Source organism: Etheostoma cragini, chromosome 12 (genome assembly GCF_013103735.1).
Source record: "Etheostoma cragini isolate CJK2018 chromosome 12, CSU_Ecrag_1.0, whole genome shotgun sequence".
Lineage (NCBI taxonomy): Eukaryota > Metazoa > Chordata > Actinopteri > Perciformes > Percidae > Etheostoma > Etheostoma cragini.
In genome coordinates this window covers 13,150,805-13,177,422 of record NC_048418.1, presented here as the reverse complement: position 1 = coordinate 13,177,422, position 26,618 = coordinate 13,150,805, and the positions used below count along the sequence as shown (strand labels likewise).

At 37.7% G+C, this 26,618-nt stretch overlaps 1 protein-coding gene across 1 annotated transcript; it reads right to left on the bottom strand.

Annotated features, from left to right (window-relative positions):
* Positions 1–9,535: 9,535 nt before the first annotated feature.
* Positions 9,536–24,756, bottom strand: npc1 (Niemann-Pick disease, type C1). Its single transcript, XM_034887996.1, has 25 exons — positions 24,591–24,756; positions 21,915–22,043; positions 21,632–21,738; positions 21,066–21,211; positions 20,656–20,823; positions 20,253–20,502; positions 20,016–20,098; positions 19,494–19,864; positions 19,085–19,311; positions 18,561–18,661; positions 17,912–18,014; positions 17,624–17,813; positions 17,173–17,355; positions 16,800–16,914; positions 16,465–16,592; positions 15,964–16,098; positions 15,715–15,804; positions 13,574–13,764; positions 13,179–13,294; positions 12,281–12,410; positions 11,900–12,085; positions 11,100–11,331; positions 10,208–10,321; positions 9,734–9,896; positions 9,536–9,646 (listed from the first exon to the last, which is right to left on the bottom strand). Exons 1-25 carry the CDS (start codon positions 24,666–24,668, stop codon positions 9,564–9,566), a joined length of 3,819 nt encoding a protein of 1,272 aa, XP_034743887.1. The 5' UTR covers positions 24,669–24,756; the 3' UTR covers positions 9,536–9,563.
* Between the last annotated feature and the right edge of the window lie 1,862 nt (positions 24,757–26,618).

The following is a 26,618-nucleotide window of genomic DNA, read 5'->3' as shown; positions in this document are numbered from 1 at the left end:
GACTCTGAATGTTTTTGACTCTAGTGTGTATTGAGTAAACAGTACTTTTCGCTTTAATTCCCCTTGCCCCACCCCCTTAACTTTGTATACAGCCTCTAAAATCCACCTTGCATTCTGTGTGAACACAGTTAAAGCTCCTAAAAAATTCCAATCAAAATCTGAAGTGCTTTAAATCCGAGTGCTTCTGAAATGCTTCACTGAACACCAGGTTGAAAAGCAGGTGGGAGGTTTAAAGGTCCCATGACATGGTGCTCTGGATAATTGCGTACCCCTGATCCACTGTGCCACCAAAGAATTTATGTTGAATCAGTATTAGAATAACAAACAGTTCCTACTTTTTATACACATTTATTCATCAAAACGCAGATACACTTGTCTACTTTCAACCGATGTGCAGATTTAAAGGTCCCACGACATGGTGCTTATGGATGCTTTTATACCTTAGTGGTCCCGTAGACACCATATCTGAAGTCTCTTTCCCAAAATCTAAAGATTCCAGACCGACCCATCTGAGCTTTCATTATCTCAAAGAAAGAGTAGGATACCCAGGGTTCGTTTTAACACCTGTAACCCATATAAATGTTAAAAAAAAATTAAATCATGAAGTGAAATTTTCATGCCGTGGAACCTTTAACCCTTGTGTTGGCTTCCCGTCAACCATGAAAGACTATTATTGCATTTTCCGACATTTTTGTCACTTCTTCAATGTTGTGGCTGCTTTTTTTGATATTTATAATGTTGACATTTTCAGCGCTTATTTCGAAGGCCCATTTTTTGTGATGAAAAAACTAAAAACGGGTCAAACTTGACCCGAGGACAACGTCAGGGTTAAGAAATAGCTCACAGAGCCTCCAAATGAAGAGCTTCAAGCATTGCTTTGCTGACAGCCCTTCCTAAACATTGTCAACATTTCTGGACGAAAGTACAGCGTAGCACTTTTTCAATGGGAAGTTTTTCAGGGTTCTTTTAGTTAATCTCAGATAGATATACTATACTATGACTTTTTAATTTTTTTGACAAACCATACTATGACGTTTTTTATTTACTATGCTATCACTGTTTTCAACATGCTGTACGTAAATGTGGAACAGTGGCTATTCTAATACTGATTTAACGTAAATTCTTTTGTGGCACAGTGGATCAGTGGCACGCAATTCTCCAACAGGCAATAAGTAAGTAGTTACTGCAAACCTTGACCCAGGTGTAAATCCTAGTCCAGGCTGGACATTGTCATGACTTGTTTGACATACCATACTATGACTTTATTCACTCTTTTCAACATACTATACTATTACTTTATTCACTCTTTTCAACATACCATACTATGACTTTTATTTCACTATTTTCAACATATTATACAGTGACTTTTAACACTTTTTTGACATGCTATATTTTATTTTATTTTAAACTTTTATTCAACATACTATGACTTTCCATCACTTTTTTCGAGATACTACACCATGACTTTAATCGCCTTTTTTTTCGACATACTATACAATGACTTTTTTTAATCACTTTTTTTGATTTACTATACAATGACTTTTTAAATTTTTCCACTTGCTTTGCTATTACCTTTTTTCAACATACTATAATATGACTTTTAATCACTTTTTTTGACATGCTATATATCTTTTGCTATATGACTTTTTATCATTTTATTTTAGCTACTACACCATAACTTTTTTCAATTTATTTTGACATACCATTCAATAACGTTTTCATTTTTTCAACTTACAATACTATGACTTTATTTTTATTTTTTTTCAACACACTATGCTATGACTTTTTCACTTTTTTCGGCATGCTATAAATGACTTTTTATCACTTTATTCAAGTTTATCCACCATGACTTTTTTCAAAATACTATACTATGACTTTTATCACTTTTTTTGACGTACTATACTTTGACTTTTTTCAACATACTATACTATTGTTGACATGCTTTACTGTGACTTTTTTATCACTTTTTTTGATTTAATACACTATGACTTTTTCAACGTACTATACTACAACTTTATTAATTTTGTCGACATACTACACTATGACTTTTTTATCACTTTTTTTTAATTTAATCTACCATGGCTTTTTTGACATACTACAACTTATTTGACTTACTATACTATTACTTTTTTCAACATACTGTAGGCCTACTATAACTTATTACTTTTTATCATTTTTTATTCATCATACTATACTATTACTTTTTATGATTTTTTATTAATCATACTATACTATTACTTTGTTATCACTTTTTTCAAAATTGTATACATGGCTTTTTATCACTCTATTCGAGTGCTACTACTCGCAGTCTACTACACCATGACTTTTTTTTAAATACTATACTGTAACTTTTGATCACTTTTTTGAACATAATATTTAATGACTTTTTCAGTTTTTCAATGAACTATACTATGACTTTTCATTACTTTTTTCAACATACTATACTATGACTTTTTTCGAATTAATATACTATGACTTTTTCAACGTACTATGCTATGACTTTTTATTACTTTTTTTGACATACTATACTATGACTTTTTTTAATCACTTTTTGTGATTTAATATACTGTGACTTTTTTCAACTTACTATTCTATGACTTTATTATTTTTTGACTTACTGTACTATTACTTTTTTTGGACGTACTTTTTATTACTTTTTTCAACATGCAATACTATGAATTTTTATCACTTTTTCAACATGCTATGTATGACTTTTTGTCACTTTAATTGAGATACTACAAGATGATCTTTTTCAAAATACTAGCCTATATCTTTATATCACTTTTTACGACATACTAAACTTTGACTGTTTTTTATCAATTCTTTTCACTTTTTGTTCTATTTTTTTTTATTTAATAGCCTACAACATTTTATGTCTCAATAAATGTTTCAATAAATGTTGAGGTCCAATACACTAAGTGAAAGAGACAAATGTAACAATAGCATAGTCTTCTGCGTCAGGTCAGATAGCTCATGGTGAATAGGGAATGATTGAAAGACAGAAGATTGAGTTTTCAAATCTTATAGGTTGGGTTAGTTTATCAAGAACTTTTTTGATTTACCATACTATGACATACCATGCTATGACTTTCTTTTGATTATTTATGAGGATTTTCCCTTTATTTTTGAGACAAGGGATAGGCATGAAAAGGGGAGAGAACTGGGGCATGACACGCAGCAAAAGGGGCACAGGTTGGATTCGAACCCGAACCGCTGCAGGACTCAGCCAACGGGGGGGAAACGCTCTCACGGGTGAGCGAGAGGCCGCCCCTTTGCCAGGTCTTTTTATCACTTTGTTCAACATACTATACTAGCACTTTTTTCAACTTATTATACCATGACTTTTTAAATCACTTTTTTCAACATACAATACTATGACTTTTTTTAGACATAGTGTACTGTTACTTTTTTAAATGTACTGTACTACACCTTTATTTTTCTCACTTTTTTCCACTTACCATATATGACTTTTTATCACTTTTTTGACATACTACACTACGAGTTTTTTCAATGTACTATACTGTGACTTTATTATCACTTTTTTTTAACATACTATGCCACTACTTTTTTGGACATGTACTATGACTTTTTGTTATTACTTTTTACAACATACTGTACTATGACTTTATATCACTTTTTTATATAACGTACTATAATATGACTTTTTATCACTTTTTTCATCATACTACACTATACCTTTTTTCGACATACTTTACTGTGTTTTTATCACTTTTTGTCAAACTATTCTTTGACTTTTTGTATCACTTTTTTGACACACAGTTTTTTTTCAACATGATATACAATGACTTTTTTATCTCTTTTTATTAGGTATACAATGATGTGACTTTTTTTCAATTTACTATACTATGACTTTTCAAATTTTATTAGGCATACTACACTATGATTTTTTTTGACATACTATACTGTGACCTTTTAATTTTATTAGACATACTTTAGTATGACCTTTTCATCAGTTATTTCAATATACTATACAATGAATTATTTCTCACTTTTACATACTATACTATGACATGTTTCATTTTTTGACATACTATACAATGACTATTTCACCATTTCATTCGACATAATATATGACTTTTATCAATATACAACACTATGATTTTTTATCACTTTTATTAAACACACTATACTATGACTTTTTTCACATACATACTTTATTGTAACTTTTTATCGCTTTTTTAATACGCTATACTACAACCTTTTCAGACATACTGTCCTATGACTTTTACATCACTTTTTTTGGTGTACTTTACTATGATTATTTTGACATACTATACTTTGCATCACTTTTTCAACATACTAAACTATCACTTTTTTAATCACGTTTTTATATACCATTTGACAAAACTTTTTTTGACATACTATACTTTGACTTTTTTCACTTTTCAACATACTATTCTACTAGTTTTTTTGAACATACTACACCATGACTTTCTTCTGCATACTATAGTTTTTATCACTTTTTGACATACTATGACTACACAGAGAAAACATAGGAAAGACACCGTGAAAACATCTTCCCCCAGACTAGCCTGGTCCCGGTCAGGCTAGTTTTCATGCTTTAGCTTTATTTGCGGCTGAACCACTGCTCCAATCGAGCTACCAGACTGACACAGTATTCTCTCTAAAATCTCTCCCTGAGATTTCATTTTACAATTTAACTTGCAAGTCAACATTTATCACATTTTGACATGGGCTGCACTTATTACATACTTGAAATGTGAGCTCGTAGCTTTTGTTCGTCTGACCTAAATGGATAACATTCCACATGCTTTTCAAATGCACTGCACTTATAAAGAAGCCAATAATAAACTTTTACCCATGGATGTAGCCCTGTGAGTTGCATTTTCAACATTTGCTCTTTCTTGAAATATCAGTAAAATATGATTAAAGAAACAGACATCAAGGAATCCATCTATTAAGATGCAAGATAAGCAAACTGAACCAGCAGTTTTTAAAGTGACCGCAAGACAGACTTTGCACCATAAGCCCTGCTCTTCTGAGCCACATTTATGAAACACCCTTCTGTCTTGCAAATGCATAACTCAATAATTGTCAGGCCTCATTATTTCAATACAGTTTAAGTTTTGAGTGTAAATGGATTGCAACTGTGGCTCTGATGCAATCTGAGAGGTGAGTTTCTCATCCAGTGGGAACTCTCCTGACACACATCCAACGTAAACAAGGCCCGCAGTCACGCCAGTCTCGTGCTGTCATCAAAACAAACAGGCCCGGGCCAAGTGTGGACACATGGCATACGTGGCTTAGTCCCCTCCATTGACGGCCTAATTCCCCCCGCACTACCTCATAAAGGGGTCTATTGACAGCCCTTCCTGAGCCCTGCTCACACACAAGTGACCCTCATTGTGAAAATATGTGTGCCACCGTTTGAGGCAAGCTGCAGTGCATTGCCTTTCCCTTTAAAATAACAACATTTGGCTGAAACGGCATTTTGCCCCTTTCCTGTCATGACACTGTGACTCGGGGCTTTTTCATCAATTACAGTAGTTTGTAAACAAGGAAGTAGTCAACACTGCGGATTGTGTTGTTTTAATTGCTAGTATGATTGGATGGGAACTTGCTTGATAGCCCTTATCTTGAATTCTGTCCTGTGACAACATTACACATTTGATTGTATACATCATACATCATGCATGCATAAAGTACAGCCATGTTTCTGATGAACAGGCAAGTGTATCTGTTTAAATCCAAACTTTTTTCTTCAGTGACTGCAATGTTGTGTTTCAAGTGGTCCATGGTCAGGAGGGGAAAGCACTGCAGGTGGACCTGAAAATCTGATCCTATCTTCATGTTTGATAAGGTTACCTAATCCTTTTTGTTCCATCCAGAGAGTCCAACTGAACCCGCTGTAACTGAAAACCAGTGACGCAAAGCAGGACATTGAATGCTTCTTACACTTATTTATTGATGGATCTAAGTAGGTGTGGGGGAGGCCCCAGTGTGAGTTCGAGGACAACTGTGAGAGGGAACTCAGGGAAGGGCTAGTGGACACAGAGACAGTAGGACTAGATTTAAACAAAGAAGGCAACACTTACTTTTAACAAATGATTTTTAAAGCAGATTTGATGTACACAATATTTGATAATGTACCAGTATTGGGAAGCATCTTGCACTTTACTTCAACTCAATTTTGTTTATTGCGTCAAATCATAACAGGAGTTACAAGGACACTTTACAGATGTATATCTATAATTTAACAATTCACCTGAGCCTGTTTTCTGAGTAGTTTGGTTAATTAATCAATAATTACAAGTTCTCTTACTAGACACTGTTTATAAAGGAGTGTGTAGCACTTGGTATACCTAAGTGTACAAAACTTTAAGTTTTGGGGGGAATGTTTTTTTGTCTAAACATCAGGGAAAAATGCAACACAAGCTGCATTTTCTGAAAATGGATAAAATGTTTTGTCACTTTATGATTTCTGTAACAGAATAGTTAGCTGGGGTGTAATTTATTTATATAACTAGACTTTGTTTGATCCCTTCAATTTAACAAAATGATTGTTATAATTAGAGCTCATGAGCTGTTTTCTAACCGGTCCTGTTCCAGGGATTAACAATCCAGGGTCATTGCATTGAGTGTCGAGTTCTTTCATAATACATCATCCTGAGTGACTTTATTTGCAGGAGAGTTTCACTTCTCGACCAGGATTCTGATACTCTCACTTTAGTTGGATCTTAAATATTTTTGAAACATTATTTTTTGTATGTTTTAATAGATCATTTAATATTTTAGGAATCGTTGCCAAGCAAAATTTAAACATAGCACGGAAAGGCATTACAATCCTTAAAGTAGCCTACTACTACTTACTTGAGCCTTCTTGATTGTTTTTTAACCTAAAATGTGGTCTTGATTTCATTCAGTTATATTTGTGAGCAAAGAAAGCAATTTTAATGCCGTTTCTTTTTGTACTTGTTTTGCCTCTAAAATGTTTTCTACACCTTTTTAAACACCCTTGCTTTGCAGTATCTGTGTATCTGTCATTATGAAAGGTGGGGACAGGTCAGAGTCTGGTAAGAGGTGAGCCTCGCACATCTTACATAATAAGGCCCTCATAACCAGTATATTCTCCCCTGCAAAACAGGTAATTAATATTTTAATCTCTCAGCCAGAGTCTAAGAACATTCCCTGCTCTCACAGGGCAGCGGATAAATAAGTCATGAGCTGGAGGTTTGTGTGACAACTGGGCAGGACAGACAGACTCAACAATTCACGCTGGGAGGAAGTCCACAGCTCAGGGTTTTGGCAGTCACGTTAAAATGGGATGTCAGTGACTGATGTGTTTGTGAAGTTTTGGTGTTAATAGTCAAAGGCTGCAGATTTATAGACGCTGGACAACCATTTCCATTTAAGTGTTTGACATGTATGCCATTTGCAATACTTGTACCCCGCAGAAATGTAATTCATTGGAACAGTAAAAGAAGGCAAGACTGCTTCTCTGCAAGAAGTAACAATTAGGTCACTCCCAGTACATTACTGAGAGCATGATGCAGACAGAGCTGCATGAGCAGATTCAGGCGCCACACAGTGGTCAGTCTGAACAATTTTAAGTGTTGTTTACAATATTGAAGCATTTGCTGCAGTAACTACTATAGATTTTGTTAGATGTCTGTTTAACTGGTACCTTATTCTTGGGTATTATTTTTTCTGAAAATCCCAATCCTTTGGTAAATAAGAAGCAGGCTCCATCCCAGATTTTTTTTCGCGGAACTATTTAATATGTGTTAAAATTGTTAAAAACCAAACTATGGCTATGCTTGGTTTAGTTTTTAGTTTTCCCACACACATATTCTTCAATGCAGAGGTGATTTGTCCATGTCAATGCACAGCACTGTTAGCAAGCACAAGTCTTTGTCATTGATGTTACAATTTTTTCAGTTGGTTGCTCATAAACATTTTTTACATCCAGGTTTAAACTGTTGATCAACATAATTCTTTCTTACATTCCAAAACCGCCCCCCACCCCCACCCCCACCCCCAAAACTCAATCGTGAGAACTACAAAAAAAAGGAAGATCCCAGCAGAGTGTAGACAGATTGGGTAAAATTTTAACATCCTGTTCCAATGATGTCACAACCCTATTCAGATTAATCTGGTGAGATCACACCACGTGGATGTGTCATCGTCTCGACTAGTTCCAATCTCAGGTATGTTGAGCTGCAGCTGATGCAAGTGAACATGCTGCTGGGATGATTTTGGTTTCCTTGAAAACAAAGTGATTCCTTTACTTTCAAGGTCACTGGAAGTAGTTTAAAGCAGGTAAGCATGGTAACAAAATGTTAATAGTTAACAAAATAAAAAAAAGAATAACTTAAATGTATTGGAATGAAAAACTAAGGACTGTACCATTCAGTCACTCTACAGTATTCTGTCTCGTCAACACAGAGTAAATGACATTGGAATAAATCTAGATTAGTCCTGTGGAAGCTATTTACAGTTAAATGTAAAGCTTTAACTCTTTAGCTCTTAATGCAACAATTGTTCTGTTCAGTAACTGCAAAATGTCTCATTTACACTTCAATATAAAACCATTATTGGCCTGATAACACCCTTTTCTCCTGGCATTAACATGTATCTTGACTGATGTCACACAGGGTTTTTTGTGAAAGCATGCAAACACCTCAAAAGGACACTTAATATACAATAACTAGCTCTAAAATGAAATGTTGCACCAGATCATGTAAAACCTTGCCAGGCTCCGCCCTCCTATGTACTTCTGGTTACATTTAATTTTCCTTCAGGTAGGAATAGGCTAGTAAAAACCTTCCAATGTGAAAATAAAAGAAACAGCAGAATGCAGTTTGAAGAGCAACAAAACATTCCAGTCCAAATACTTACATGTTGCACAAGAAACACATTATTGCTAGGTGAAGATTCTACAACTAGCTGACCAGATTTATATTACAGTATGTAGACACAGCCCTGGATATGATACATGTTAATACCAGGTATTAGAGGGCCTTTGATATCATCATTGTTATCTCTAAGCTCCACTGTGTGCTCTGTTCCAGTAAACAAATTATTCATAATATCAAATAGTTCTACAAAAGTCCCACGTAAGTAAAAGTTTCAAAATAATTTACTATTACACATTTGATTTTTTTATCCTGGTAAATATATTTAAAATCATGGCCAAAATCTGTCCAGTTTTACCCTTTTGCATATGGAACTGACAGAGTTGGTTTGTAACTGATGTTGGGGGTGGTGTCTCTCCTACTCCCACACTGTCATAGCATACAGTGCATTTTTCTGATCAGTGTTATGTCACCCATGCTTCAAATGCCGTCCTGTAGTGTGAGGAGAACAAATAGTGGGGGTCCAAAGTCCTCAAGGAATATCAATACGTTTACGGTTGGACACGGCATCTGGCACTTCTACTCCCAAGTATATTCCTGAGTTAAATCCGTGCATAGTAGTGGCAACGATGATGAGTGTGTTAGTAATCACAGAAACGGCTTGCGCACACACCCACACAGTCCCTTTCAGACAAATGGTTCATTGTTCATTGTCCAAGCAGCCTGCTAGTAGTTGAGGAGATGCTCCCTTTCTGTACCAGCATAGCGCTTGTTAGCAGCAAACACCTTTGCTTTGTTCACAGAAGGACCTGTGAAAAAAGTCAGAACAGATTAGATTTGATTTCACATACAATCTAAATTTATGTCTGGTCCCTTAATTGTGTTACAATACTGACCGATATAACTGAGCAGTACAGGGAGGAAGATGAGGCCGTGTGTGGCCCCCAGCAACACTATGGCCAAGTACATCCTGAAGTAGAAGACCTGGAAGATCTGCGACTTGGAAAGCGCCAGGATTAGGATACCTCCAAACTTTGTTAATGTGATCCCACTGAATACCTGCGAAAAGGAAACAGTGTAATTAAATGTCATGTCATGTGTGACCAAAATTAGTATTATGTATAGTAAACCAAAATGATCTATGTAAGACAAAAAATGTTGCCCTATTTTTTTTTCTTCAGCAGATAATGTATGTAAATTAGGGTTTCCTCAAAAATCACTGCTTTGCCCTGCCCTACAAGCTTGTCCACACTGATATCCACAGTACCAGCATGTCAAAAAATTATTTTTACCCCCCACAAACTCCTTATTTACTTAAATCTAAAAAAGCTTCCTCTTGTGAATTTGGTAAGTGGTAAAGCGAGACTTACAGAGCTGCCCATGTGAGCCAGGGCCTCCTCGGCCCGCTCCACTCTGTTCTTCTTCACACTGATGGAAAACGCTCGCACAATATGACTGCAGAACTCCACCGAGATACCGCAGCACTGCAACAGAGGACAGGAAAACAACTCAGCACCACAACACAGAAATGTTGATTTTGCTGCCTTGAAATGAATATTCTACAGGTGAGATGAAGGGCAAGTTGTTAACAGTAAGAGAAAGAAAGTCTGCTGATGGTTAGGACAACATTTTGTCCACCAACACAAGTGGTGATATCTAGGGACACGGTGACACTGCTAGAACAATGTTCCTTAGGTTGAGCCACACGAAGGGTCAGAAGGTCAGACAGATTGGAAACAAGTCCAGAGTTTAAAGGCACATTCTGTATTACACAACATCAATATTCAAAACACAGGATTGTACCAGCTATCACTCTTTTAAAACAGATACAAGGTTTGTTTATTGCCATTCTGCATCACATGGTTGCATAACAATTAATCTATTGAAATTACGTAAAGGTTTAACCACAAAGCAGCTCTGTTAAACCTAATTAACAATCAGAATTCCAACAGACAATGTGGTTGATAATGGCAACATTTACCTTTGTTATCACTTTCAAATAACTGGTTTTGGTACCATGGTAACAGGTTTTGATGACAGGCCATGTTCCCAGACAAGTAAAATGTGCTCATACCTGAGCTACAAAACATAATCCTGTAAAAAGCCTACCATATATTGTTTATGTTCTATTTTATTTTGATTCAAGTTATTTATTATATTTTCAAGTTAAAAGATGTTTTTTTAAAGTAAGTATTGTGTTTGGGATATAATTCAGGTATTCCACCCAGTGTGAGTGTTTAAGTGTTTCCTGGTGCTCCTCACCATGACCAGGTTCACAAGGGAAACTGCGTTGAGGCTTATGTTCCACAGCCACATGACGCCGAACATGTTCACCAGAATCATGCCGATGGTAATGCTGACAATCACAGCTGACCACAGCTCGAAGCCCAGCAACACCGTTGTCACAACAAATATGGATGCCAGCGACACGCTCAGGTTCAGAGCTGTGTCATATGCGATGGTGAGGTACTGCTCGTAAAACACATAGAAGACGCTGTAAAGGAAGAGAATATATTTTAGAGAACACTACTTAAGAACACTGACTTCCGTCTGAATCTTCTTTTTATCTATTTAGCTGTTAAGCACTGCTATAGAGACTTGTAAGTCTTAATCTAACATTAATTAGACACTGACATTTTAATTTTGTATCCGCAAAAAGCCTTTTTCTTAAAAGCTTTGCTCAACCGCAGTATCTGAAGTTGGGATGCACATTAGTGGTTGCATGATAGGAAGATAAATCTTACTCTCAAAGTCAAACATCAGCTAGATTATCATTTACAATGTTTTCTTTGCAGTGTGCTTAACTATAACCTACTTACCACCCCCCCCCCACCCCCACTACCCTTAAACCTTAAGTTCAAAACAAACAAAACTTCATTTACGAGTATTTCACCACAGAAAACCTGAAAGTGGTAGTGGGTGAAACTGAATACACCTAATTATCATCACAAAAACCATTGTTTAACCAACAACTGTATGCTGTAGACCTGCTGGAACAGAGAGTTGTTGTATAGCAAGCAACGGTTATAAACTGGCACAACACACAGTCCAACAAGACTTACCTGTAGGCAAAAACTTTGTGGTCTATAGACTGACTGATGTTGTCAGCCAGGTTTCGGGCCATTTTTAAAGCGTCTATGAAGTCTGGGGATTCTTTCAGGATGGTGTGGTAAGTCATGAAGTAAGTGGCTCCAACCCCCGTGTTGTTAGGGTACATGTCAACTGCTGTGGCGTATGCCGCATGGCCGCTGGAGGAACATTAACGAATTGTGAGACAGATAAAAGAAGAGGTGGACTTAATAACCACAAGAAAACTGGTATACTGTGATTAGATTTTCTTAAAAATGTAAGAAACGGAAGTTAAAATGATAGTTTTCAATGGCATGTCATGTGGTTTTAATAAGAAAATACCAAGACAATTTTCATTGGAGCTCTAAAATTACCCTTTTCCACACTTGATGTTTGGATTGTCTGACAGAAACATGGGTAGAAAATGCATGAAGTCCTCTCCTTCCGGCCTCTGTTTTCCACTGGGAGTCATGGGCCGGCAGTGGACGCAGGAGGAATTTACCACTGGAAAACAATATCAGGAATTTATTCATCCATCTAACCAACAGGATTGGAGAAATTTACAGATTTGGTTATCGAGAAAAGACAAAGCAAAATGAATAAAAAAATGACCTCAAAGTTGCACAACAATGTGTGTCAAAAAATAAGGGGAAAAAACCTTTAGATTAAGTACTACAACAAAGAATATGAGCACTGTGAGCCTAAAAAAAATCAACAGTACAGCTGTGAAAAAATTGTGTTTTTGAAATGTCTTTTTTGAATTCTGACCATGGCTGTATTAACATGTGGGTGATCAGCATATCCTTCCTTAAGTGCATGCAGCTGAATTGCCCAACACATTATACCATGTGAGCAAAGGATTTTACCATTAGATTGTTTTCTCCTTTCTCTTTTATATTACTTCCCTTATTCTCAAATAATCTGCCTCTGCTGACACTCAGGTGACTCAGGTGAGGTACACAAGTAATTGTATTAACCAGGGATCTATTAATACAGCATACTCTTTTTGCTGCAATAATAATTATACCAACATTTGGCTTTTTAACAATCATTTATACAGTTTTACTGTTTGCAATACCTGAGTTCTAGTTCTTCAAAATACAATTCACACTGCTTAAACAATAATAACATTCATATTTTGTATATAATGGATTATGCCCTTAAACACCATTTGTTTGAATGCATTTCGTGAACCTACGTCAAACAGCAGCTTGCGACACCAGGATCATGAGATAAGCGTTCATAGCATGTTGACATTAGTTAAGAATTTACCAGAGGCATTGCAGAAAGCCCCACTGTTGTTGTAGTATCGACAGCAGGAGGACTGCGGCTTCACCCAGTCAAAGTAGTCATCGAGCCAAGAGGACGGTGTGAAGGCGATGGTTGTGCTAAGAGTTAAAGAAAAAAGTAAAATTGAATAGATCATATAAATCGGTCGGTTAGATCAGACAGACTTTAGTCTATTTGTGACCTTATCTGAACTCCAAAGTTTTCAGGTTGAGGCCCCTGACTGCCATAAACATTCAAATGTAGGTTTATGTGATTAAATAAATAATTTAAAAAAGTTTCTCAAACACATTTTGCAACTCATTTTTGTTTTTATCTTCAATACCAACTCTGTCTTGTGCAATTAAACCGCCTGTAATTTGTTCATAGCTCAGACTTACTAGTTGCTGATGAGTGAGGAGCTGTAGACCTGCTGGACCAGAGAGTCGTTGTTGCAGCCCACTCCTCCACATACAACATTCTGGCCCTCTGGGCTACTGTAGTTAAGACCGTCTTCTACCACAAAGTACACTGGCGCTCCAGTGTGGAGATACATGCTCAGGTTCTTAAAATAGTCCAGCACGTACGAGTCCTAGATGGAGAGAGAGATCGTCAGAATAGACCTCCAGCAGTACAGGGATGTAAACCAGGGCTATACATGATGTATGGGGAAGACTGTTGCAAAAGTGTTAGGTTATGGAAATTCAAATACTTAATTTAGCATCCTATTTGAAAGGCAGGACCAGTAAAATCTGCTGGAAAATAAACTACATCACTGGCAAGTGCTTCTAAAATAATCAAAGAAGGGCTGAACAATGTGGTGTTTTAGCATCGCGAATAGTCACATCGCAGGATGTTGCGATATTGACGCTAATCCTTTTTTTCTGCTTGATAGAAAGTAAACTTTCACCGTTATCCTTTTACATGATTATTACCATCCGACCCTTCCCCTTTAAGACAGGTAGCCATGTGGGCAACAGCAGAAAGCTGCTACCGGCCAGGCTAAAGCTAATATAGTTAGTGTCATACACGTTAGCCTGGATTGATTATTATACAATGGTCTCATACTAGTCAAACAGGGTATTTCTACCTAATTTCCCTCTCCAAAACCACTTCAGTAGCGTAACATTAGTCACAGCGCTTACGTCCTTTGGTGTTTGTAAAGCATTAAAGTTCAACAAAGAATGGTTCACATTAGAAAAGATTCTTCTTCATTTTTTTTTTCTATGTCGATGCACTCCCCTGCAAAATCACCATAGTCGTCAAGAAGGATTTATCATTTCCAAATAGTGCTATCTATGTCATCTTTTAAAAATTACTTTTCCTTTTTTCATATTGCAATATACACTCACCGGCCACTTTATTAGGTACACCTGTCCAACTGCTCGTTAATACTTAATTTCTAAGAAGCCAATCACATGGCGGCAACTCAGTGCATTTAGGCATGTAGACATGGTCAAGAGAATCTCCTGCAGTTCAAACCGAGCATCAGTATGGGGAAGAAAGGTGATTTGAGTGACTTTGAACGTGGCATGATTGTTGGTGCCAGAAGGGCTGGTCTGAGTATTTCAGAAACTGCTAATCTACTGGGATTTTCACGCACAACCATCTCTAGGGTTTACAGAGAATGGTCCGAAATAGAAAAAACATCCAGTGAGCGGCAGTTCTGTGGGCGGAAATGCCTTGTTGATGCCAGAGGTCAGAGGAGAATGGTCAGACTGGTTCGAGCTGATAGAAGGGCAACAGTGACTCAAATAACCACCCGTTACAACCAAGGTGGGCAGAAGAGCATCTCTGAACGCACAGTACGTCGAACTTTGAGGCAGATGGGCTACAGCAGCAGAAGACCACATCGGGTGCCACTCCTTCAGCTGAGAACAGGAAACTGAGACTACAATTTGCACAAGCTCATCGAAATAGTACAATAGAAGATTGGAAAAACGTTGCCTGGTCTGATGAGTCTCGATTTCTGCTGCGACAGTCGGATGGTAGGGTCAGAATTTGGCGTCTACAACATGAAAGCATGGATCCATCCTGCCTTGTATCAACGGTTCAGGCTGGTGGTGGTGGTGTCATGGTGTGGGGAATATTTTCTTGGCACTCTTTGGGCCCCTTGGTACCAATTGAGCATCCACAGTCACCAGATCTCAATCCAATAGAGCATCTTTGGGATGTGGTGGAACGGGAGATTCGCATCATGGATGTGCAGCCGACAAATCTGCGGCAACTGTGTGATGCCATCATGTCAATATGGACCAAACTCCCTGAGGAATGCTTCCAGTACCTTGTTGAATCTATGCCACGAAGAATTGAGGCAGTTCTGAAGGCAAAAGGGGGTCCAACCCGTTACTAGCATGGGGTACCTAATAAAGTGGCCGGTGAGTGTATATCCCAAGAGAACATTTTTTGCAATGTCAGATATTTCCAATATTGTGCAGGCCTATATCCAAGTATAACTGTTACTGTTATCTATTAAAAAGATTCAGGCACTAGCAATTCATGAATAGACAATTACTGTAAGGTAGGAAATGCAAAAACTTACATCTGGCATGGAGAGTTTCTGGTCCAGTCCAATCTCTACTTTATTCACCACAGCAATACTAAAGGAGAGCATTCCCACAAACACTGCCACCTAAACAAAGTGAGATGAAAAGAAAACTTGTAAAAAGTCAAATATAATCGTCATTTACTCAATAACAATATGAGTCCAACTAAATCCATCAATTGAATGCGAAGTTGTCCGGTGAAAATAGATGAAGACAGACGTGCAAATTGTCACTGAGGGACTTACTATGATCGGTCGCACCCACTCTTTGAGGATGAATGGGGCAAAGACTTTCTTGAAAAAACGGAAGAGGAAGCTGTCCGTCTTTGTTTCCTGAACTTCCGACAGCTTTGCACAGCATAAGATGTCGAGTCGATTCCCCTTTTAAACACAAAAGACACGTGAGACGTGAGACTAAGTTTGTGACTAATGTAGAGGTTGAATCATGTGTAGAAACAGGATGAATGTGTCACTGAGGCCTAAGAGCAACATTCACCAGTGTGGTGAATGTTGCTCTTAGGCCTTAATTTCAATAATTTGCAAACAGTTGGCTAATGAAATACAGTAATAAGTTAAATTAGCCAGTGCAAAGATTAGTAGCATAACAACTCAAGTCACATATTTGCACAACATTAAATTTGGGCTGTTCCATCTGTAGAAATCCTTTTCACGTAAACTTCCCAATCCGCCATCTGTAACCCCTGCAGTACATTCATTTATGTCACCACCATTTCCTGTTGGTCTCACCTCCTGTCTCCTGGCGTCCATGCCGAGCAAGCTGACAAAGCAGCTGATCTGCAACAGGAAATCAATAAAAACAGCCAAGCCAGCAAACAGAGAGAAAGTCCTCACTGCGGGCATGTTGGACAGGGCTCCTACAGAAGAAAAAGTCAACAGTTTTTTTTTTTTCAGCATGTGACTCACCAGGAAACTCTAGCACTTTTTGTAGCAACTGTGTCAATTCTATCCAAAAAACAATTTCCTTTCTTGGTTCTTCATTTCAAATTAATGGTGGCGCTTTCTTATGTAGAATAAACACAGTTTAATTTACATTGTCGGTGTAAATAGGTAATGTGTTTTACCCAGGAAGAAGGCAACTGTCTCTGAGAAGGAGGAGAGGAACATGCTAGGGGCTACGTCTCCAAGAATACGACCAATCTGCTGGTGAAGTTCCTCCTGGGGCATCCGCTCATCCCTCTGCTCAGAAATACAATTCACTTTTAGCAGGATTAACAGGTTTCATTGAAAGCATGAAAATAAAGGTAAGATTTCTTTTTAGAAGGGTGCCCTGCATGCAAGACAAGCACAGTTGACATGCCAAACATAACCAAATGTCATTGAATTGAATAGGAATTGATAAGCACTAATAATTATGATGAGAGTAAGCATTAAACCAGGTGACAAATCAATTGGTAATTATATACCAGTTTAATGTATTGGGGTTGCTGAGGTTACCTGATATGTCTGTACTATAATAAAGATATTGTCCACTCCAACGGCCAGCACTAAGAAAGGAATGACCTCGATCACAATGAGGGTAAGGGGGATGTTAAAATAGCTGAAGATCCCCAGTGAGGAGGACACAGAGCTGAGCACAATCAGGATACCCGCTATACCCAGAGAAATCTTGGAGTCCACCTGTATGGGCAAAAAGACAGAGGATTAGTCATGCTCCTCCCTTTAGTTACTCCCTTTTACGCTTGAGTAGAAGGAAGTTGACAAACTAGTTCTGGTGACTCAAAGGAGTTTGTTAAGCTCTTACGTCACGGACAGGAAAGAGGAGTTACACTGCGTCATTTGGATAACAATTTCAAACATATATTATAGCAACAGACACGTAAGAGCTAAAAAACTAAATGCATGACACATTGTACAAAAACGATGCGGGTCGTGCTTAGGCTCTTACCATTAGTCTCCTGCAGCTTTGGATGTGACCCAGAGCCAAGGAGATGTAGATGAACATGATGGCGTAGCTGAGTACTATGGTGCTAATGTCACTGTTGCTTTCTCTGTTTATTTCATCTTCAATACTCCTCTCAGCACTAAAGGCTATGGTCAGATTAGGGTTTTTGAAGTTCTTCATGAATTTGATGAATCTGAAATGCACACAAACATTACATTACACATTAACAGTGACATTTGCGAGCAAAAAAAGCTCTCTCTAATGGATTTTAGAAACAAGTAGGCGTCTCACTCTTTCTCCCATGCCAGAGCTTTGCCCAGTCTAACTGAGTCATTCAGGTAGTTGTTGAGTGGGAAGGTGATCACGAGAGCAGTGGCATTGTTGTAGTTGGTTCCTGTAATGCGGGCAAAAAAAAAGACACATTCAATGTAAAAGTCACTTAAATCATCCTCATCAACAATAATTATTATTGAAATGGTAGTTAAAGCTAAGAACTCCTTCTGGTGGAGAAACAATAACAGCACAGATAAAAGCCCCACAGAAAAACTCTCTTAGATAAAGGGCTGTGGTTGGTTGCTATGGTAGCTCTCATGATAATCAGAGATTTTTTATCATATTCGTATTATCATTTCAAACAGCGCACTTATAATCTGATTGCTGCACAAATGTGATCCTACTATGTAAACCGTGTAGGGCTTATTGCAAATACTAAGGTTACACCAAAAAAATCTCATCGCTAACACTGCACCATCAGCAAAGAGCACAATGTCAAAGGTTACTGATACAATTTGATGATACCATTGCCACACATGCAAGGTTAATTATAATTATAATAGTTGTATTTCTTACAGAGGTTTTAACAGATTATTTAACGGCTGTAAATGATAAAAAGCTACCACTTTTTTTTTCTACGGCCCCTAAAGGTGCTCATCCAGCTCACCATCGTAACCCCCGAGGGCCAGCCAAGGGAAGATGGGGCCGCCAAAAGTGCCTAAACAAGGGTCATGGAGGAGGGTGGTGTCATTTAGGGATGCTGGTGCACTGTGAAAGAAAAAACCAACAGAGTTAATGTCCTGGAAATTCACAGTCATTATTAGATTAGCCCAGTCATCAGTACAGGTTTTGCCAATACCTGACCTTATTGTGGCGCAGTTTAGAATAGCAGATAAAGAACCAGTGTGAGACAACCAATGAGGAAGTCTGATAGTGCTATTTTAGTTAATACAAATATATTTTCCCCACAACAGTTCTTAGAAAATGCACATACCAGTGTCTGGAGAAAATAAATTTTGTGAGCTACAGGTGTTTATTTTCGACACTAATGTATTTTCTATATCAACAGTTTCTAAACCTACAACAGATTTCTTCTGGCAATTAAGACGTTAAGTTTACAAGGAACTGCCAAGTATAAGACCATATTAGTGCCAGCTTATTGGTTTACATTTAAAATAAAATAAAAGTCACCTGACACAGTAGAGGAAGTGGCTGTGAAAGTCAGCATACACATAGAATAAGTCTCCTATGGTGTGGTCCAGCACAGCATGGCTGTTCTGAAAGTAGTTAAGGACACTCAAGATGGTACAGTTGTTATTGTACGGGGCCAGCGGAGCCAAGCAGATGTCATTCAAGGTGACGTTTTGGCCCTCGTATGTGGCTACAATGCCTTCAATGTCGAGCTGCAGATCAAGCACCTGGTTTGTTAAGGTAAGAAAAAAAATAGAAAAGGAAAGGAGAACCAATAAACCACAGTTTCAGAGATGCAGCTGCTCTTCACATGCAACGTTTCTGACTAATCCGGTGACAGAAACAAGATTTCTTTTTACAAAACACACAGCGGCACTAACGTCCAAATTGACCTCTCCCACTAACCAACCTGGTGCAGGATATCTTTGTCCAGGATGGCTCCAAATGGGACATCTGATCCTCCAAAGTATGGGGAGTAGTTGAAAGTTGTATTGAGCGGAGTGGTTAGGATGAGCTGCGCAGTTCTAAAGAAGGGTCCGAAGTGGCTGTCAAAGTAGTCCTTCTCTTGACGAGCCTGGCTAGTGGGAGATGACCAGAGTTCAACAGGGTCTGTGGTGATGCGCATATAGACCAGGCCCCCGGAGGCGGCAACCACCAGTATCAGGCTGCCCAGTATGACCACAGAGGGATATCGCACACAGAAGGAACCCCAGGAGCTGAAGAGGGTCCGCAGAGCGTTCTCGAATCGCTCACCCAATGTTTCACAGCATGATGCATTTACTAATAGAAGAAAAAAGACTGGGAGGTTAGCTTACGTCATGCAGCAATGCTATTACATGCATTACAGCTAAAGAGCAATGTAATTTCTGACCCAACAAACAAATTACAGAAAGTAGACAAACAATTTCACTTGTTTCATGCATTGCAATACCTTGGTCAGGATTATCACTGTTGAGTGACAGTGGGTTGTTGCTGTCCAATATGGGTCCATACTCAGACATGACGGTCCTTTTCCTGTATCCACAAAAAAACACATACACCGATTGATATTAACTTTTAAAGCAAGAATCAAAACCAACATGTTTTAAAGGATTTGCAGGTATAACACATGAATTCTAGCAGGATACCTCAGAAACAACAACAACAAAAAGAATCAGTCAGTTTTTACCTGTAACACCAAGCTCCCAGTATAGCTCCAATAAAGATAAGCAGGAAGGCCATGTAAGAGATCCACATGATGAGAGTCATGGCATCGATACCAAGGATTGTCCAGGGAGGGGGGAGAGGGGGGGGTACAGGTTTGGGGCCACAGGCCTTTGTGCAGTCCTGACAGGAGCAGGGACCTGAACCGTCCTCCAGGCCCTCTGTACAGGCATATGTTTGGTTGTTCATGGGAGTGTAACCAGACACTGGATCATCTATAGCAAAGAAACAGTATAAAACATGGTGAATTAATGATACAAAAGAGCAACAGGTGAACATCTATTTAACTTGAATAAAGATAGCAGTAGGGATATTTTTCTGCAGCAGGATCATGACATAATATTTAAAAGTAGCACAAAATGATTTACCTGTGAATATTGGGATGATAGGAAAGGGAGTCTGTCCATTGTTAGTATTAAACATATACTGGATCCAGTTGGTAGCATTGCAGTCACTTGCATCCTTCCCACACAGCAGTGACAAGGCCTTCACGTTGCTGGATGGTGCCTGGACGTCCTTACAAGCATTGTACATGGCTGTAAAAGCCAAATTTGATTTCTTTAGTGCGAAACTCATGAAGTTAAATTGCCCATTGCAGATGTCATTTGGGCAAAAATGACAGACTTACACTCACCCACAGTATTACACAACCGAGAGCATGACTTCATGTTTACGTGGAGAACTAATGACGTTTACTCAGCCAATGTGACATGCCATGCAAATAATGAGGGTGAAGCCGTTTTTTCATGACTAAATCAATATCTGGCTGTGAACTCACCCTTAGCAAATGTCTGTCCAATATAGTACTGGACTTCCACTACATTGGTTAAGTTGAACTTCGTAGCATTCATGAACTGACTCTGGTGAGGGCTGCATGTAAGCTCACAGAAGAGGTTCATCAAGTTGAAGAAACAGGCGGGACACCTGCGGACAGACGTAGTGAGTGTGAGAAGCAGAATTTAAAGAAAGAAAGAAAGAAAGATCATTGCATAACTTACAGACTAATAAAATAAGTTAAAGTTTAAGAGTGTATAACAGTTGCATGGAAACACAAGGCAATAACAACTGCATGAAGTAAATACAACCTAAAAAGATAAGAAAAGATGTCATGTCATTTAGTCTGTGATCCAGCCTGTCTCTAACTATTTATTTGGAACACAAACAAGCCAAGGCTTGTATGTTTAAACAACAACATAACATTTGAGCAGCACATACAGTATACTGACAGATTCAAAGCGCCAGATGCTCCTACTCTTTGTGTCCAGAAATTCCGAAAAGCAATGATAATGCCCTTTTAAGAATGTCATGTGCTTCATTAGTTAATGTTATAACTGCAGTGCATACCGAGACAGGAACTGAAGGGGCAGCTGGAGACTCCCTTTGAGAGTTTGCAACTGGTTAACATCACAGCAGAGGCTTTTGTTTCCATAGTCATATCCAGGACAAAGCTCCTGCATGTAAACACAAAAAGAATGAATTCAATTTGATACACTTTTGTGACAGTAGACACCGTGCAAAACACAGCACAGCATAGCTGGAAAGCAGAGGTATGTTACAAAATATTAGTTTAAGCATCACATGTCAATTAAGACAGGACAAAAGCATCAAGGTATATTTCGCCAGGTACCGTTAGAAGGTCATAGCCCTTAGCATCTAGGGGACGGGGAGGACCCGTGTAGTTGCAGTTGTACTTTTTTCCAGGCACCTTTACGGATTCCCCACACTCACCATACCACACACAGTGCTGGGCCTCAACCTGACAGGAAGACAAGAAAAACACAGTGATCATCTGTGCAGTGCTGTTCATTTGTTTCAGTGTGTTAGTATGTATTCAGTATATTTCTTTTTTGAAGTCTGTTTATATATATATATATATGCTTATGTAGCTTTTTACTGATAGAAGCCTCCTTCTATGTTTATCTAGTGACGGAATCAAAGACAGATACTGTTGCCCAAACACACTTAGTTCCTCTCAAATTTACAGTGGACCATCATGTCACTTAGTTTGGGTCGCTCAAAAGCACTAGACAACTCTGATCTGACGTTGAAGCTGTATCTATTTACCTTGAGGTTTTACTTCCTGCCTCATTTCCTAACTTTTATGGCTTTTATGGCTAAAAATAAAAATTTCACTTCTGCAAAATTTGTACTTTGAGCATGCAATTGAAGGGTAAGCATTGTCTAACAAACAGAGTCCGTTTGACTAACCCGGCATTAGGCCAGAGAAAGGAGAACTGTGGTCAGATTTCTACAGCAACATAACACTCAGCCACTGTTTTTAATGGCTTTAACTGATATCTTAGAGGGATGTTAGAGAACATACTATCACAATTAAATGTTTAATACATTTTTTAACTATAGTAACTATATAGTAACTATATAGCTTCTGCAGTCAAAGTTTTCTGTTATCCAGCTATTCAGCACAGAGTTCTTTGTTGAGAAGGGGAGTTAGGGAAGTTAATTCACTTACTCTACAAACTGTTTTATGAGTAGGCACTTTGTCCTACTTGTGACTTGTGTAATTGAGTTCAAGCGGAACATTCGTATGTTGTTAATGCTTCAGTTAGAGTTTTATGCTGCTGCAGACTAGGCCAGTACTTTAACTATACCAACTTTTTGTCCAAAGTAAACTTGCAAGACTCAGAACTAGTTGTAATATACTTGTTTATTCTGAGCAAGACCCAGAACTCTGCAAGGTTTGTCTAAAGTGGTTCATAAACACAGGTTTCTGCAAAATCCTTTCTGCTTATCCACTGCAGTCTCCAAATAATGAAGATTTTAACTCATGCAACATCCTTGTTGTTTTAACCAGGATGCTGAAATATTATCTTGACACAGAAGTGATCAATCAGAGTCATGTTTTAGCGTACTTTCAAAGTAGTTCTATTAGGGCTGGGCAATATATCAATATTATATTGATATTGTGATATGAGACTAGATATCGTCTTAGATTTGGGATATTGTAATATCGTGACATGACAAGTGATGTTTTTTTCTGGATTTAAAGGCTGCATTGCAGTAAAGTTATGCACTTTTCTGAACTTACCAGACTGTTCTAGCTGCTCTACTATTTTATGCACTTAAGACATTATGTCCACATTACTGATGGTTATTTATCTAAAAATCCAAGTGTGAAGATATTTTTGAATATAGCTGTAAAATCAATATCGAGGCATTTGGTCAACAATATCGTGGTATCTGATTTTCTCGCTATCGCCCAGCCCTAAGTTCTATGCTTTGCAGTGGGCTGACCTAATCACCTTTTGAATAGGGGTGCAAACAATGAAGTCAAAGGAGTAGAGAGACTACTGATGACATGCGAGTGAGTGATTAACTTCATCCGATTAAATCAAATCAAACTGATGGGTCAGGGACACAGGTTTCTATCTGGTTGGCTTTGAAATGCCTTCACCAGACATACCCTAAATTGACTGGATTTACATATATTCATGGTGTATTAATATGAAAAATAGCTTCTCCACAAAACTACAACAGGACACATTTGTAATATGGGAAAAAAAAGGTATCTGTTTTGTTAACGTCAATATCTTCAAGGTACATCCCAAAGTTTGTGTTGTCTTTTCTCTTGTAATGTCTATGTACTAACGTTAACGTGTTCATGTATTATTACTATTTTAACCTTTAACACAGCTGTTAACCAGCTACATCTGTACACTTGGTAAATCCAAATAAAAAAGAGAATTGCACACATAAAAGCGTCATTACATACTCAAACACAAATCATTAAACTAATGTTACCCAGCTAGCAATCTAACACCTGCTTTCTGAATAACTTGCTAACGTTGCACATTTAGTGTTTTTCACTCCATTTTTGTAACGCTAGCTAAGCCATTTAAAATGTTTAGCTTGAAATAATCACAACACTAACAGGAACACTATTACGTAGGCTTTATTTTCATAATTGTTGAAATTGTTTTTTCGATCTGTAAAGACGTGACAGCGTGAACACTTCTTTCGCCAGAGGTTCTGAGTTCAGCTGGATACACTGTACTCGATACAACCTGTGCGCATCTCTGTGAAATGTCAAGGCTAACGTATTACGTCATATCTTTATGGGTTTTGCTAACGTTACAAGGCTGGTGCAGTTTTCAACGAACATTAATGCTAGCCATTATGTTTGAGCCAACGTTAAGCTAATTACTGGCTAACTTACGAGCTAAACTACGTCAACTTGAATCTTAGTTTCGCAGGCCGCCGCCTCAAATAAACATCACACTACCAACGGCAGACCGAGCTGAGTCATGTTTTAGTAACGAGAAAACGGGCGTTAGGCTACACTTACCCATCGAAAATGGCCCTCTGAAAGGATTATAATTAAAAAAAGTAAACATAAAAGGCTTCTCCCTGGTAGGACTCCCATCCCTCTTTCTGAACCGATAGAATCAAAGTGAATGTCCACAACAAGTTTCACATAATCTTGTTGATGGTTTCTTCTTCGTTGAATTGTTTGTTTGGGGCGGAGACAAACTCTCTTGCCTCAGTGCTGCCACCAAACGATGCTGGGGACTCACTACACCTAAACACCATGTAACCACATTAGTCTCTCTGTAGGCACTGAAAAACTATTTATCAATTAGAATCGTTTTTTTTTTTAAAGATTCTCATGTATTTATAAATAACAAAGTAGTATATAGATATTGCATTAAAAGCTTTCTTATTAAGGCAGTTTATTTCACTCCAACCATTACACCAGCATGTTGAAACCCTTACCCAATTTAGACTAGAAGCTTTGGAAATTAAAGTTTACTGCAATAGTTCTGGTCTCATGACAATGAACTTCCCCCACGTTATAGATTGTAAGCTACAGTATGAGAACTTCCTAGTAAATATACAATAAACCAAGTTAAACGGAACATGATCACACACCCAAGTTAGAACAATTCTGTTTTTTTTCCACTTCTCACTTTTGTTTCACTTGTTATCATGAATAAAAATAAATGTATTTGTTTCATTTAACAGGTTACCATATTAAAGAATCTAAACGTTCAAAAATTCAAAACCTCTGTTTTTATTACTCATCAATATAATCAATTTAACGTTTGATGAATGTTCTTTTTTATGTGAACACATCTTGGTGTCTGTTATTATTGATTTCTTTCAATACATAAAGTTGGGGTCAATCAAATCCAATCAAAGCACCCAAACAGTCCTGATGAAGCAGATAAGTTGAGTGTGACAACTCTTTGTTAAACCTTCATTTGAGCAACATGTTTTCCCCCTAACTTGTATTGCTGCTTAGTTAGTAACACATATTTAATGTTATAGAGAAATACTTAATTTTTTTAAACCAAATGTTCAAGTGCTTTAGACATTAAGATATTAATATTTATGCTAAATGTTATCATTTGTAACCTTACAGTCTTTACCATACCTGTAACATGTATAACTTCAAGCTTAAATCTTACAGTTTGCAACCTAAACTCAAACCTCATAACCTAACTCCCTAACTCATAAAACCCAAAAGTCTAACCTTACCCTCTTACATAACATTAACTAAATAAGTAATACCCATTTCTTACCCCATAATTTAACAGTCTTTACCTTACCACTCTGTTTTAAATTGGTCAAACATCTGCAGTGTTGGCAGTTCAAGCATGCATCTCATCATAATGGAGTGTTTAATAATTTCCCCCTCAGGTCAACATTTTAATTTCACATGTCTTTCCCGGGTGTTTGAGAAACCCTTTTATTATTAAAACTAATTACTCAGTTCCTTCCTAGTTATTCCTGAATCAGGAGTAAAACACTAAAATACTAATTAACAATGTAAGGGCAGATTTAGGAAAATAAACAACGTAGACCTTTCCTTTGATCCATTAAAAATGAAAAGCTATTGTTTTAGTGTCTTCCACTGTGTTTTTCCCCTAATGCTAACACAAGTTCCTTAGCTTGTCAGTGATGGTTTCAAGTCCCATCATTGTTGTTAAAGACTGGTACTCAACTGATAGGTGAACAGGAGCATGTATTCACCCTGATTGTCTGCTAAAGGCTTTTCATGAAATTGTTACTTGAAGTTCTGAAGACATCAAGATAAAAAGACGGGGTAAGTAAGTGAATTATTGGGCTTCTAGGTATTCTTATTTCTCGTCCTTCACTTGTTAAAGCTGTGAGGGAAAAAACAAACTGTTTTTCCATAGAAAAAAAAGATTTATTCATGTTCACGTTTGAATAAAATAATCACAATTCAGGAATAAGTGCATATTCACGTATTATGTGACAAAACTGTGTATTGAGTATAAATTATAGGTCACTATTTTAGAGTATGTTACAGTATAATCACTGTTTTCTATACATGTACCTGTGTAAAATC